At 45.0% G+C, this 16,262-nt stretch overlaps 1 protein-coding gene across 4 annotated transcripts in view; it reads right to left on the bottom strand.

Annotated features, from left to right (window-relative positions):
- Positions 1-16,098, bottom strand: part of TNFRSF19 (TNF receptor superfamily member 19) — an 82,104-nt gene extending 66,006 nt beyond the window's left edge. For 2 of the 4 annotated variants that reach the window (XM_049646713.1, XM_049646716.1), the window contains exons 1-3: positions 15,992-16,094; positions 5,287-5,379; positions 3,397-3,507 (exon numbers count right to left, since the gene is read on the bottom strand). In XM_049646713.1, the coding sequence (XP_049502670.1) occupies positions 3,397-3,507; positions 5,287-5,355 (180 nt within the window). In that variant the 5' untranslated portion in view covers positions 5,356-5,379; positions 15,992-16,094. Of the gene's footprint in view, positions 1-3,396; positions 3,508-5,286; positions 5,380-15,170; positions 15,487-15,991 lie in introns of those variants that run through there. The other 2 variants (XM_049646715.1, XM_049646714.1) reach the window with 2 other exon arrangements.
- Between the last annotated feature and the right edge of the window lie 164 nt (positions 16,099-16,262).

Below are 16,262 nucleotides of genomic sequence, written 5' to 3'. Positions count from 1 at the left end.
ACATCATGACTAACCTGTTGAATACATTTGCTTATTTAAGTGATTTACCTGATTTTAATATACTCAGAACTTAATTTTTTTTTCCTCTGAAAGATGTATGTTATTACAGAAGACCTAATCAGGGCAGCCCGGAGAGAAGAAACTGTAAAATCATGAATGGACAGTTTAGAAACTTCTGGCTCCAAGGTGACTGCTTATTAAAAAGTCAAGCTCTTTGTCTTGATTAGTTAACTAGGAAACAAATATATATACTTCCAATGACGTGTTTGACTCCTTTGCTCCCTTAGGCCACAAGCAAGGCTAAGTTGGGAACTTTATTTACTAGGAGCTAAAACCAAGATAAGACACTTGGCAAAATACATAATTTAAAACACACACACACACACACACACACACACACACACACACACACACATTCATTAACTTTTATAATACAAGATTTAAGTGTCACTTTTTCTCCCCAAAACTATCTGAGGTTGGCTGACTTGCTCACTCCTTTAGCAAAGGTATACTCTGCCTGCCTGCTAGGAGCTAAGCAGGGGTGGAAGCCAAGGTCAGCTCCAGATGCCTACCTTCAAGGTGGACACCCCAGGCTGTGCAGGGACTTGGCGTATACATTTGTAACATTTGTGCACCCGCGTGGGTCTTACCCTAAGTTTTCAGTGACATATTGCCTTTAGTTTTATTCTTTCTCACTCAGTTTGTCCTGGTCGTTTGTAAATGAAGAAAATGAGAGTAAATAGTGAAACAGAAATATTAACAAATACACTAAGTAATAAAGGCAGAACTATTCAGATGGCTTCCCTTTGGTTGATTCCAGTGTCAGAGGGTCAAACGCCTATTTCAACACTTGGGGGAAATTACTACCTAGAGAAAAACATATTTCCTCTGGAAATCCACGAAAAATTACGAAATAGAAAAACTATCACCAGATCATCTCAGTAGATGGATTATTAAAAAAAAAAAAATCAGAGTTGATAGGACCTTCATCCTATTTTTTCAATTAGAAAGTTAGGTGTTTTTAAATAAAAATTTTTAATAAAACAGCTTAGATAAAAATGCTAAAGGGGCGCCTGGGTGGCTCAGTCGGTTAAGCGTCCGACTTTGGCTCGGGTCACGATCTCACGGTTCACAACTTCAAGCCTCACGTCGGGCTCTGTGCTGACAGCTCGGAGCCTGAAGCCTGCTTCGGATTCTGTGTCTTCTCTCTCTGCCCCTCCCCCGTTCATGCTCGCACGCACTCTCTCTCTCTCTCTCTCTCTCTCTCAAAATAAACACTTAAAAAGTTTTTTTTTTTAATACTCAATAAAAAAAAATTTAGAACTCATAGAACCTTCATCGTCTGGTCTGATTCTCCAGAAATTACTTGGAGGTTATATTTTCTAAATTCAAAGGATGAAGGAAAGGAAGCAGCCTCTCGAAAATGTTTTATGCGTCTCTCAGCATCTGTGACATTTCACTCAGATTTGCCCAGAGATTTGGGAAAAGAGGAACTTCTGAGGGGTAGCAACTTCATCATCTATTTTCCTCTCGGGCACTGTCTGCATTTGTAACTACGTTACGCACTGATCCCAGACCTTCAGTCGGCTCCAAAGAATCCCTGTCTGCCCAACACAACAAAACGCACCTGAAAATGCACCTTACTACAATCAACAGAGACTGAAAAATACCAGCGGTGGAAATGCTACAGTTAACATAACACAGGATCCGAAGGTCGGCCAGCTTCAATCCAAGCGTAAAGGCCCTGGGTACTAAAAGGCACCACTTAACACAACAAGCAGAGGAAAGCCATCCACTGGGAATCAGTTGGGGAACGCATGACATTTTGTTTCCTGCTGGTTGTAGATCATTGGTCAAAACTCTATGCGTGACAAGAGTCCACATTAAAGGAGGGTAGTCTGTAGGGGAAAAGGACTTCTCTTTGGAACGTCACTCTAAGTAAAAAGAAAAACCTTTTGTTCCTTTTCTGCGAGGAAGACTGACGATTTAGAACAAAATGAGATACCAATTATCCACAACTAGTAACATCTTCAAAAGGTCAGAAAATAAAGCAAATGGATGTTTAGCTCCAAACATGCCCATAAAAGAGGAAGGCAGTGAGAATATCCACAATTCTGAAATACGCTTCTTAACACACAGTGGTCAAGATGAATATATTTATTTATTTTTTTAATTTTTTTTTTTTAACGTTTATTTATCTTTGAGACAGAGAGAGACAGAGCATGAACGGGGGAGGGTCAGAGAGAGGGAGACACAGAATCTGAAATAGGCTCCAGGCTCTGAGCCGTCAGCACAGAGCCCGACGCGGGGCTCGAACCCACGGACAGTGAGATCGTGACCTGAGCCGAAGTCGGACACTTAGCCGACTGAGCCACCCAGGCGCCCCAAGGTGAATATATTTAAAACGATCTTGGGAGTAACATACACCCAACATGGGGAGACTAACAATCATGCACGTTGTCAAAAGAATGTGCAAAACCCTGGTTTGGAAAGTAACTGCTGCCATGGGATGTGGTTACTGTAGGTGCTGCTTTTGGACCAGCAATGGGAATATTCATTTTAAGAAAAAGAAGGTCCAGTAAGAGAAGGTATCACTAGCATTTTCTCTTATCACTCCTTTATTTTTAAATCTTTAGTAAACATTGATTCTTTTTAATTAATGCAAATACACCTTAATCATTCTATTCTTTCAATGAAATACAATAACACAAATTACATAAAACATGTACTAAATTCTAATTATTGGAACCTACTTCCTTTATCTCAGTAAGACATATGAATCAAAGGTATTGGAAAGAGAACTGTGCAATCTTTGGCTAAAGTAACATAGGGACGGGCGCCTGGGTGGCTCAGTCAGGTAAGCATCTGACTCTGGATTTCGGCTCAGGTCATGATCTCACGATTTGTGAGATTGAGCCCCGAGTCGGGCTCTGTGCTGACATCACGGAGCCTCCTTGGGATTCTCTCTCTCCCTCTTTCTCTTTGCCCCTCCCCTGCTCATCAGCTCTTTCTCAAAATAAATAAACTAAAAATAAAAGTAAATGTTTATTTATTTTTGAGAGAGAGAGACAGAGTGTGAGCCAGGGAGGGGCAGAGAGAGGAGGAGACACAGAATCCGAAGCAGCCTCCAGGCTCTGAGCCATCAGCACAGAGCCCAACGAGGGGCTTGATCTCAGGAGCCATGAGATCATAACCTGAGCTGAAGTCGGATGATTAACCCACTGAGCCACCAGATGCACCCCCCCCCCACAAAATTAAAAAAAGAAAGTAACCTAACGATCCAAGAATTATCTCATGGTGTCAAATCTTCACTAGTAATTAACTAAAAGAATCTAGCCAGAAAGAATGTATTTTAAAAACACAGATCTACCCCTTCTCCATGCATCCGATACCTACCTTAGACAGCTCCATGCCTGGCCCACATTGCTTGCAGAGAACGCAATTTCCAGACCCATCTCTGTATTCTTGCTGTCTACAGTCTCCTGTTTCGCAAATCACTCTACATACCTGAAAAAAAAAAAAAGTTTCCCAAACGTTATATTTTTTTATTTTTGAGAAAGAGAGAGAGAGAGACAGAGGGTGAGCGGGAGACGGGGAGAGAGAGGGAGACACAGAATCGGAAGCAGGCTCCAGGCTCTGAACTGTCGGCACAGAGCCCGATGCAAGGCTCAAACCTACAGATCGTGAGACCATGACCTGAGCTGAAGTCGGACACCTGAGTCAGCAAGGTGCCTCCCAAAAACGTTATTTTAAAGTAAGTTCATCACATTTTTTTTTTGCAAGAAAGCAGCAACATTATCAGTGTTATTCATATAAGCACTGAATGTCAATGTTAATGCGGAGTGAGGCCGATTTAATTTTCACTTTAGGAAGAAAAATCACTTTCTGAACAAGTCAGTGGACAAATAAATCAATAAACCTGATTCTCCTCTGTATTCCCTGAATGAGGTCTTTTTTTTTTTTTTTTTTTTTAAATGAATGGCCTATTCCCTTTTCTAAGTAAGAAGCACTGGGCAAGCAGACTGTTGCTCTGTAGAATGCCTGTCACACAGGGGTATCGGAAATTGTTTTTGATGGTTGTAATAATGAGCCATTATTTAGTACAAACTGCCTCCACCTTGACACGAGAGTGTCTACAATGATGTCCTGCAACTAATTGAATAAAATCAAAGCCTGAACCTCTTGAGCAGGCAGAAGGGGAGGATTCAAGGCAGAGTTCAGCACTAGAAAATGATCTGGGGCTAACGGCCTAATAATATCTTCCCGCCTCTCTTAACTCCCCTTGACTACCCATCTTAAGGAGTCTGATTTTATTTAAGAGAGGTACGAGACTCCATTCCGCCACAAAGAGACTGCAATGGCTTTGCGAAAGAAATTCCACGACCTCCCTCCTAGACCAGTCATTCGAACGTTTAACAGCCCCAACTGAAAGAAAGGAAATTTTCCTTGCCATACCTGAACCTCAGAATCCAATGTGACCCATTTCCCCTTACTTTGTCTTTCAAGAAGACTTCAGGTACCGTCTTCAGGGTAAATAAGTCTTTTCACATTTGCAGGTGATGATCCTATCTCCAGATTTAATGAATTTCAATTCTTGTGAACATCTTATAGGTCCTTTGCGTCAAGTTTTCAAACATTAAAACTCTCCAACTGTCTTTAATCCTTTTTGGGACCAAGAAGGATATAAGTAACCGTATAAAAATAACAGCTCTTTTAAAAGTCAATTCTAGTGTCTTCACACACCATGGAAGTCACGAACTCCAATTAGAATCTGGTCTCGTCAGGGTCTAGGGTGTATTGTAGAGGCATCTGCCTATAAACCCAAGGGAGCACCATTGTCATTGGTTATAAGTTACGCTGTGATTTTATTGCTTCATCTAAATGTAGTAAAATAATTTTAGGGGCGCCTGGGTAGCTCAGTCTGTTAAGTGTCCGACTCTTGGTTTCAGCTCAGGTCATGATCTCAGAGTTCTGTGAATTCGAGCCCCTCCTGGGGTTCCTCCGTGCTGACAGTGCATGCAGAGGCTGCTTGGGATTCTCTGTCCCCTCCCCGACTCACGCTGTCTCTGTCTCAAAATAAATCAACTTAAAAGAAGAAAATAATTGTAACCATCAGTACAAATGTCAAGACTCGGCAGCAATCTTTGCTTCTTAATTACATGCGACGTTGATAAAATACAATTTGAAGGAAAAATTGAAAAGATGGCCCTGGAAAAACAAAACAGTTTCAATACAATTTATAGCGATTCTTTCCCACATTCTTATGAAAGTAAAGACTTGACTTACCAAATAGGCCAGTAAAACCACAACGGTGCGGAATGCCCTCTCTTGTCCCAGGTGCGTTTTGAAAGTCATGGCTCCCTTTTGTTGAAGAGTTTTCTAAAAGACAAGAAGATCTAGTTAACCGGAATAACACTGGTCACCGTGTTCTTGTATTTACTCTAGAATGTTTACCGTTAATAGATATACTAGGTAATACTATTTATGTTTTAAAGGAAATCGCTCTGTAAAAGATACACAGACAAACAATAGGTAAGCCTTTAACAATTTCGGTTGGGAGAATGAAAGCTTTGTCCTTCTGAAATTGGTCCAAAATTCTTTCTGGCTCCGAATTCCTGGGCTATCCATGACTTTATTTTCTTCTTTTTTTTAAAAAAGATCTTATTTTTTGAAGTAGTCTTTACATCCAATGTGGGGTTCGCGTTTAAAACCCCAAGATCAAGAGCCGCGTGCTCTACTGACGGAGCCAACCGGGAGCCCCCACACATGCCTTTATTTTCTACCCAGGCCTCGACAGTGTCCAAACTACTCCACCCAGCAGAGAGGTATATCCAAACAGCGACTATATCAACCTCCATGGAGATGGGTTTGGTCAGTGCCAAGAGGGGAATAATAGCGGTAAAACAACAGTAAACATGTGCCAACCACTCTCCGCCAGGGACCGTCTCCAGCGCATTAGCTCGTTTACCTTCCGAAGTACTCCAGAAGGGAGATACCGTCATTATCCCCGCTTTAGGGATGGGGAAACTGAGGCTCAGAGAGGGCTGGATCACACCGCACTAGGCCACGCTGCCAGTAAGAGGCAGGGCAGGGCGCACACCCAGGTGGGTTGGCTCGCGTGTCCCTGCGTCACTATCCTCGGCGACACAGTCACGACGCTTGGACGGTGGGGCTTCAGCTCCACTAAGAGGCCGATACGGCCGATGTCTGGCATGCGTGAGTTCCTCCGCCAACCAGTACAGTGAAGGTGATCTCCGGGCAGAAAAATAAGCATTTGTTTTAAAACACCTAAAAATCATTCACAAGTGATGAAATTGGAGGCAGTTGCCTTTCAACAAAAGGTAAACCAGATCTCTTCATCTTTGCGAGAAATGACCTAAAATGTAGCAACAAACAGGGTTGCCTTTTTTACAGGTCCACACAACGTCAAGAGAAGAGATTTATGTTTTTTTAAAAAAAGAAGAAGTGAACATTCAGCTGGCAGCTCCATCCATCAAGTAGAGAAACAAGGGTTCAGTTTCCCTTCCAAGTGGAATCTTCTAAAACTAACAGACACCCAGAGCAGACAATCAGGCCACTTAGAAAGAAATCAGAGCAGGGGCGCTTGGGCGGCTCACTCGGTGAAGCATCGACTTCAGCTCAGGTCACGATCTCACGGTCCGTGGGTTCGAGCCCCGCGTCGGGCTCTGTGCTGACCGCTCGGAGCCTGGAGCCTGCTTCGGATTCTGTGTCTCCCTCTCACTCTACCCCTCCCATGCTTGCACTCTGTCTCTGTCTCTCTCTCTCTCTCAAAAATGAACATCAATTAAAAAAAAGAAACAAACAAACAAACAAACAAACAAACCAGGGCAGAGAACCAGAACTGTGGGCCAAAGACCTCAAGAAAGACAGTAACGATAACAACAAAGGAAGTGGAGCGGGGCCGGGCGGGTGGTTGTGTCACTGCTGGCCAAGCAGCCAGCCAGGGGTGAGCCTGAACAAGCCGGGACAGCAACAACCCACAAGGTCACTCCAGTCGCCTGAGTAGGTCCAAGTATCGGGGCAATAAGGAATCATTTACACGTTTGCTGAATGAATGACCCATTCTGAGCGAATTCCAAGTGTTGTGGGGTGTTTTTGTTTGTTCGCTTTTGCTTTTCTAGCTTTTTGGTCACATCTTTTTTCCTCCTTGCATATCTCAGAATGACCCAGCAATTACCCAACCATGCGGCTTCCTGCTTGTGCAGACACAGGATTGGGATGAGATAAACTCACATTCCCTAAAAAGTATGCTTCAGGTTATCTCTTTTTCGACATGGTCCTGATTGTTAAAAATGTGCTAATTTTTAAAAGTAGTAGCATAAAATCCATATGGATTTAGCTAATATGGAAAAGAGGGTATAAATACCCGTGCATTTACACAAAACATGAGAAAAAAAGAGATTGACAGAGTCAGAGTACAGCACAATCAGGCAACTGGTCTGGACAGATCGCTATACTGGGATACCGTACCCACTGCTGGGGACGGAACACAAATACTTAGCATCTTCCGGCCGCGGCCATCACTACCATGCACACCAAGTGAGAAGTCATGGCAATATGATGCAGAAGATACACCTGTTTTATGTACAAAAATAAATGAGCCAGGGGCGCCCGGGTGGCTCGGTCGGTTAAGCGTCCGACTTCGGCTCAGGTCATGATCTCACGGTTCGTGGGTTCGACCCCCACGTTGGGCTCTGTGCTGGCAGCTCGGAGCCTGGAGCCCATTTCAGATTCTGTGTCTCCCTCTCTCTCTCTGCCCCTCCCCCACTCATGTGCGCGCGCTCTCTCTCTCTCTCTCATAAATAAATAAACTTAAAAAAAGTTTAAAAAAATAATAAAGGAGCCAGGATACCATCAACGGTTAGGTTCCTTCATATCGTGGCATCCTGGCTGAACGTTTTCCCGTTTCCTAAAACTTCTTTGTAGTGTAAGTATTTCATTGTTCATGAAGTAAATGAAAAAAATACATGTATAATGTTCTTCAGGCAAAAAGATAAACTGCAGAGTCCTGCTTGAAAAGTCTACAAATTAAAAGAAGTGACGAGATAAGAATCACATAAACACTATTAAGGAAAAAGCAAAATTAAATACAGTACTATGATTTGTGCCTCAGAAAGACAGATTTTTTTTTTTTTTTAGATTTTTTTAAGGTAGAAACTGAATGGAACTATAGCCTATGTGCTGACTTGTGTTATTCTCCCAACACATATGCTAAATTGAATAGCTTGAGTGGGTTTACATTTGCAAATTATCCTTTAAACTCCTCTGCCTGGACCTAGGCCCTTACAGTCTCACCTGCTGGCCTGCCCGCCTGGTCACTGCTCTCATGCCCCTCTGGCTGTGCCACAGCCCAACAGCCACGCTCTTCCTGAACGCCCGTGGTCTTCCCCTGTTGCACAGACTGTAACTTTGGTCTTGAGAGACGTCCCCCCTCAATCCCTCCGAGAACCAGGTCAACTGTCGCCCTGCTGAGATGCTGTCCACGAGCAAGCACACTGAAGAGATCTGCTCTCTGTGGCCCTAGAGGCCTTTCTTGCCTCCATGCACAGTACTGATTGTATGGCCTAGCAGTTATGCTTATTTTCGCTCACCAGATTGTATGTTCCTTGAAAATAGGGAGCACGCATCATTACTCTCTGTATTTCCGGTGCCTAGAATACTGCCTGGCACACACAGGCACACAAATGTTTGCTGGATTAAATGCGTGGAGAAGCACAAAACGATGAATGTGTTGTGGAAAACAGGTGAGAGTTGGTTGCACATATTCTGGGGTGAACGAGAATAAACATTCCATCTCAGATATATCTTATTACTATCTCATAATGGGTATTAAGTGCGTTGTACTAGAAGGCAGGACTGAAGGAGGATTTTTCTCTCTAAAAATTCTAATTCACTTTAAAAAATGTGAGCAGTTTTTTTTTTTTTTTTTTTTTTTCCTAGGTTTCCAGGAGCTAGAGATTAAAATGTGCTGTTGGACTATGTCACTTCTCTTTTCTGTGACTTCTCTCTTAGCTTGGCTTTTTTATACCAAGGGGCTGGGAAATAATTTTGACTGGGTCGACTGTTCTGACAGCAGTTGGGATGATCTAAAATCCAGGTTCAAACAGTTTTCTGCACGTAAGCCCAACACGGGTAAAAACACCCTGGTCTGAGGGGAAACTGTCAAGGGAAAATGGCAACCAGAACACGTGGGTTTTCAGTCCCGTTTCTTAGCGATGTCACTTTGAAACTACATAGCCATAAAGACAGAACCTATCTCACAGGGGAGTTGTGGGGATTACCTGAGATGATGTTTATAAAGCGCTTAGCCCAGCACCTAAAACAGAACAGACGCTTAACGGATGACTGGGGCTGATGTCATTACTACCGCAGTTGTTCCTGCCAAGGTCACTCATTAGCGTGTGAACTTGGACAAGTTACTCAATCTGAGTCTCAGTTTCCTCATCTCTACATAGGGCACAGTGACAACACCTCCTGAACTTCCTGTGAGTTTAACAGCACTTAAAAAGCACTTCCGGGGAAAGTTCATTGACACAAACTTTCTAGTAAGTGCTGCATCGGTGTTAGCGATGATTACTATTGTCGATGACGTTATTATTGGAGGCCATATGATCCAATGCGTGTGACAGTTCTTGAAGACCGTAACCTGGTAGACAGGCAGGAGACATTATTCAGATGGCCACAGTCCGGTGGCTGGTGATGCTTTAGATCTCTAGACCCACGGGTCTGCAGAAAACATTCAAACACTAAGAATCAATTCAAAGTCTGCACTAAGCACTTATATGTTGAGGGTTGCGGTAAGGCTTTACGAAAAGTACAATTTTTTCCCTTACTCCCACACTGTAAAGTAGATATTTATTCCCACCCGACATGAGAGAAGACCAGGGGTCAAGGACACGTGATAGGAAGGTGAAAACCGAATCGAGTTCACGCCTGGTAACTCCAAAGCGAGGCTCGCGGCCACCCTGCCAGGTCGACTCAGGGTTGGATCATCATACGCCGTGGCACCCAATGGTCATTTGGCACAGTAGGAGTGCCTGAGCAAAACTGATCAACAAAAGCAAAACTATATACCCAAATAACACATGTAACGATGTACTCATTTATTCAGCACGCTTTGATTAAACGGTTATTAGGTGCTTGAAAGGAGGCAATATCAGGTTGGGGCAGGACAGTACAAAGGTGCACTTTGAGGAAGCTCATAGCTTAGCAGGGGCGGGGACGTCTCCTAAGCACCCTTTAGTCTAGGCTGGCAAAGGGCTGTTTGGAAACAAACAATTTAGCTGGTAGGGTGTTATAAGTGTGACTCTGCACTTCCCGGGATAAAGCGAAATACCTTGTGAGATGCTTCGGCGTTCATAAAAAGAAGGAAAACGTAACGAAATAACAAGTGTTCAAAGAATGATATTTAAAATAAAAACAAGGCAATAAAAAGGTATTTACTGAAACGGCTTTTAGCTTCTGAGCATTCGGGGTCTGGCCCAGACAGAAAACGACTTCAGTGTTCTGCTTATTTGGAGATGACTTATCAGCCACGACACATACAAATTACCGGGATCATGGGTTTTCACAGTTTGCCGAAACGGTCCAGACCAGATAGCGCCTACTAACCACCAAGCCACCATTCTCGCAAAACGTGTGCAGAGAAACTGGCTGTCGCTAAGCGATGAGGAAAAGCCTAATGACGCCTGGTTTACTGTATTCGAGGCGTCTGGCCCTTCTGCCCCACCGGCTGCATCAATAGCACCCAACAGAGCGGCAGCGCTGGGAGACCCGGGCAAGCGGAACAGAAGGCACAGGCGCCTCAGGGGCAGAGCTGGCAGACGTCGTGCTTGGCGGCACAGAAGGGGCTGCTTATCCAGTCAAGCTGCTCGGCCTGTTCCTTCGAACGAAGGGTAACTCGCACGATATGTCCTAGCTGGCCAGCCGCTAACGGGGGCAGATCCAGGGGGCGCGGCAACGCACACGCCCTCTGCTTCCTTGTCCAGATCACGGAAACCTACGCTGCTGTGTCCTCAGGCCAAGAAACCAGGCCCCCAGCAGCCGTTCACAGGAGCCCGCTAGAGAGGAGCAGTTATGGGCGCCACCTCCCATCAGCCGGCCAGACCACCGGATCCCAAACCACGGCAGCCGTCTCCACCTGCAGCTGGCTCCGTGACCGCCCCTCTTTTGTCTTGGGTCCTTCCTACGTGTCCCGTGACTCTATCTGCCACGCCTGGCCCACAATCTGTCAAAGTTCTTCTGGGCTCTCCCTGAATCTGGAATGACACCTCTCCTTCGTGCTTCCCTGGCACCGCCCCTGCACCCTGGGTTCCTCTCCGCCCCGCAGCATAATTACCCGGTTAGTCCACTCTCTCTGCAGCCCGATGTAGTTCTTACTTTGTTTTTTCAATGTTTACTTATTTTTTGAGACACAGAGAGAGAGAGACAGAGTGTGAGCAGGGGAGGGGCAGAGAGAGAGAGACACACACAGAATCCCAAGCAGGCTCCAGGCTCTGAGCTGTCAGCACAGAGCCCAACGCGGGGCTCGAACCCACCAGCTGTGAGATCATGACCCGAGCCAAAGTCAGACCCTTAACTGACTGAGCCATCCAGGCGCCCCTAGTTTTTAAAATAAGTTTCCAATATCAAAAATAAAGAATTCTCTTGAAAAACTAGAAAATCTGGCAACCATGAGTCCCACATCAAGGCAGCACGAGCTAGAGGTGAGCTATCAGTTGTCCCTCACGCAGAACATATACGTCCTAGCGCCCCAGTCTCCACCGCTCCCTAATGCACACTGAGAACCCTCCCTTCACTTCAGCACCAACCAACCCATTTGAGTTTACCACCAATTATGGTTTGAGGACTTAATGGCAAGATTAACTGATTTCGCTGTAGAACTCTAACCCAAAATATGTGCCCAGTACACACTAAATGAATGGAGAAATTCACTAATTAGCTATAACCTTTTAGCTCTTATGATTGTTAGAAGGACTAAAACAATAGGTGTTGAAAATATGTGCAGCTGTAACTTGAGATCGAAATATAAATTGCTTTGGTAGAACACGATTCAGTTCAGGACCCCACTTCCTGAATATCGTGCTATCATATTAACAAAGATCACTAACGAAGAATCTGGTATTTATTTTTCTAATGTTAGCAATCCATTAACTCTGAGAATGACCTTTATTTTTTGTCTTACGAATGACCAGAATGCACGCATTTCAGACTAATTCGAATAACCTGGATATTTTTTCCAGAATAAATTAATTTTAGTTTTTTATCCTTTTACGGTTATTTGATTTATTATCCAACATACAGTGCCCGCAATAGGTAACAGTTTTCATCTCATAAAACTGTATTACCATTATGTAATAAGGCTACATTCAACTCATACGTTTTTCCAATATGCAATAAACTGAAATATTTTTTTTAAAAAATCAACATTAAAGTAAACTGGCAGGCTTACAATTTATAAAAATCAGCTTTGAAATAAAGCCGGTGCTATGCATACGGCCTTTTTAATGGTGGACCATAATCATAAATGGCTTAGAAATAAGGTCAGTCCCAGATGCCGAGAGAATAAAAACTAGTTAGCAATGTAGGGTACGGCTATTTCCAAGCAGGACAGTGACCCCGGCCTCTGGCCTCCTCCCACCTTAGCCCTCCATTGCCTGACGTTCTGAAAACCATTCTTCCTACATCATACGGTGGGCAGCCTCTTTGCAGCCTAGGAAGCCTCACAAGGCATGTGGTAATAAGGATATACATATTGTTGTTGGCTGGGAAATGAGAAAGATTTCCCTTTTTCAGATCATGAAATAGTTTCTACTAAAAACTCCACAAGCTTCACAATGTTCTGTTGCCAAACACAATACCTTCAATTCCCCCAAAGTTCAAAAACATTAGGGGCCACTCACTGTCAAGGCTTCTACAATAATTTTTTTTTTTTTTTTTAAGAACTTAACCCAGGACAGGGTTTTTGAAGATGAATTCTTTTGGTTTCTCTGAGTTGTGGACTCTCTCATCTTTGCCTTAGGAAAATCACGGTCAGGGTTCTCGAGAAATGTGGCATACTGTAACTAGGGCACCTCCCCCCACCTCACTGCAATTCATAAATGTTTTTCTGTCTTAAAATGCAAATAGAACAACGGTAGCATGAAGGAGTGTGGGGGCCTCAAAGGCCGACACGGCGTATCTTCAGAGAACTGTGCACAGCCATTTCTAAAACACAGCTGTTTCAATTTTTATTTTAGAAGTCTGGATCGGTTCCAAAGCTTCTCTTTGAAACATTCGAAGGGTTCTTTTCCAGTATAAGTGGCGTCCATTCTTTTAGATCTCCTCGTGTTAAACCTATCCAAGCCCACTGAAGAGTGGCTCCATAATATTTAATCTCCAGATACACAAGTTCCTTTGTTTTACCTAATTGCTGATGGGTGCCTGTTCTCTTTGTAAAGCCCAGGTTTTAAAACTTCAGTTTGAAAGGTACATATTCTGTGATGTGTGGACTAAAAGATAGCCCGATACTCTTTAAACATCTTACTTTTAAATGTAAACATTTTAGGTGGATGAAATACAATGAATGAACTCACTGCTCAACGTAAATCACGAAAAGAAACTGTGTTCACCCTGCTTTACTGTTGTTTCTTCAGTTAGAGAGTTACTCTAAAAAGGCTACAAACGTTTCATAATAATCAGCTGCCATGAGACAAATGTACTTCACTGTTGAACCGCTCCTGGCTCTTATCACATAAGCAGCTGTCTATTTATTTGGAGTGTACATTTATTCAAGGTGGGTATTCTTATTCAACCTGTCATCAACAGAGATAGGGTATGTTGGCCTTTCCCCGAATTTTAAATGCTTGACTTTAAATATTGACTTGGCAGATTTGAAAGGACTTGCTTTCTTCATATGTTCACGGTGCCTGCAGTTTTTTGTTTTACTAATTTCTGAGTGATGGAAGTGATCACAGGGGATTGGGCTAAGCTTGGAGATTTAAATACACGACAAAGGAGAATCAAATTCTCTTCATGGGTGTTAGCTGAATATTTCACTTATGTTTCGAAAATTCCCAACATGCCCTCGATTCACGCATTGAGAGCTGTAACTAGTAAATTAAATTAACATATCAAGGACAACATGTGACCCTTACATGTCTCCATTTTTCCATTCATATGTTGTGTGCAGGTAGGTACAAATGAAATCCAGTGATTACCTGAAGTAAAGACATTTCATTTCCTTTTCTTTTCTTTTAAAAAGCTTATATGAGGAGTGTTCCTTACTCAATTTTCCGGATAGGAAAGGTACTTTAAGACTACAATTTCAAGTGCATAAACGTCTTCACATGTCCTTAACTTCAAATTCAAGACGCAGCCTAGTCCAAAGACACTCTCGTCAAGGATGGTAACTTCCATCAATGTCCCAGAAAATACTAACACAATGTCTCAAAGTCAGCACTTACTGTGGAAAAAAATTCTCAAGTCAATAAAGTCACGTGGCCTTGGTAATAGGGTAGATGTTATGGCATTTCATAGATCAGAAAATAAAGAACTTACAGAGCTATGCATTGATGTCAAGGTGTTATTTTTGCAATGAAATGCATTTCTAGGTTTTGTATTATTTTCAGGACAACTCGATAAATATCACCCCAGATAAATTCTTTTTAAGCACCCACATCTCTGTGAACGATGATTAATGCCCAACACGTTCTTCTTCCACAGTGGGACTCCATTCTCACCCCCTTCAAGTTGCCAATGTTTAAATTAGAGACTAAGCAGCGCTTTGCAATAAAATATTTGCAAACTACATGAAAGCAGCACTGGCAAAAACGCCCGAGGTGACACTGCACAACAGAAAACATACTGAGCAAATCCTGAACTAATGCAACATAATCCTCCCTTTTGCAGAGCAGTACCGGATCATGAAATAACAGCATATTAAAACCTTCCGTTTGCATAAGTCATGTTTAACAATAACTGTTTCCTGTTTATGGGAAGAAACTGTCTTCTAGTAAAGGAAAACCGTCAATGGAGTAGAAAACTACACCTGCATAAATATTTTGAGTTATTTCGGCTCAAGAAATACGGCACGAGGCTTATGGACGTGTTTGCAGATCGAGTCCTTTGATGAAAATGCAAAAAAAAAAAAAAAAAAAAAAAAGACTCACATGGATTCCTCACATGTCCGATGAACAGTTTGCTACCATCAAAACGGATCACTGAACGCCGAGCCTCCCAAACTTCATCTTCCAGAGTTGATCAGTAAATTTCTCTGGGACGCAACCCAGACGAGGGCCGCGAGCACTGACCTTCCTCCCTCATCTACGACCTGCTCTGCCCATCACCGTCCTGACAGATGGTCCGCGGTCTGCGAGATTCCGCTTCCACGGAATTTGTTTACGGAGGGCTCGTAAAGGCCGTGAGTGTCCTCTGCCCCGCCCCACGGCGGCGGGGCGGGCAGGCCAGGCCTGCGCCCGCTTCCCCCGAGCAGCGCCGCGTCCACGCAGGGGCGCCGCGTCCACGCAGGGGCGCCGCGCGGCTGCGAGGTGCCCGGGGCACACGCTGCAAGCGCCACCTTTCCGGGCCGGGCTTCAGCCTCCCGCAGGTTCATCTACACGCGCGCACACGTCTGCCTCACAAGCCGTTTCCCATTTCCAAGATCCCTGGATGTTAAGACCCAGTCCCGCCGCTCCCACCGCCGGCGGAGACCCGGAGGCGTTCGCTTTCCCGCGTCCCCCTCGCGGCCGCGACCAAAGCTCCAGCATCTGCAGAGCGTCCTCCCTCCTCCCCTGGCTGTCACCCCGCCCGGGGGTCACCTTCGCCCGGCTCGGTCCGCCCGCTCCCCTCCGCTGCGCCGGAGCAGCCCTCGCCGGCGACCCTCGCCTCAGGCGGCCGCCTCCTCCCCGGCTGCCGAGCCTCGGGGACCCACCCGGGGAGGGGGCGGGGGCGAGGGACCTCCGCGCGGCCCCCGGCAGAGCCGGGCACCTACCTTCCCAGTGACCCGGGAGGCTTCGCCGGCCGCCGCTCCCCGTCGCGCCCTGCAGGTCCAGGCGGGCTTGCAGCCAAAGGGGCGCGCGGAAAGGGCCGGGTGCAGGGTACCCGGCGCGCAGGCGGGTCTGGGGGGGGGGGGTCCTCTTCGCGAGCGAGCCGGACGCTTCCCTGCGCCGCGGGCTGCGCGCTCTCCGGTAGCCCGGCAACTGCAGCCGCCTCCCGGGCCCCGCCCACCCAGGGCCGGCCCCGCCCACCCAGGGCCGGCCCCG

This window comes from Panthera uncia (genome assembly GCF_023721935.1).
Source record: "Panthera uncia isolate 11264 chromosome A1 unlocalized genomic scaffold, Puncia_PCG_1.0 HiC_scaffold_16, whole genome shotgun sequence".
In the NCBI taxonomy this organism is placed as follows: domain Eukaryota; kingdom Metazoa; phylum Chordata; class Mammalia; order Carnivora; family Felidae; genus Panthera; species Panthera uncia.
This window is presented reverse-complemented; position numbering and strand designations above follow the sequence as displayed.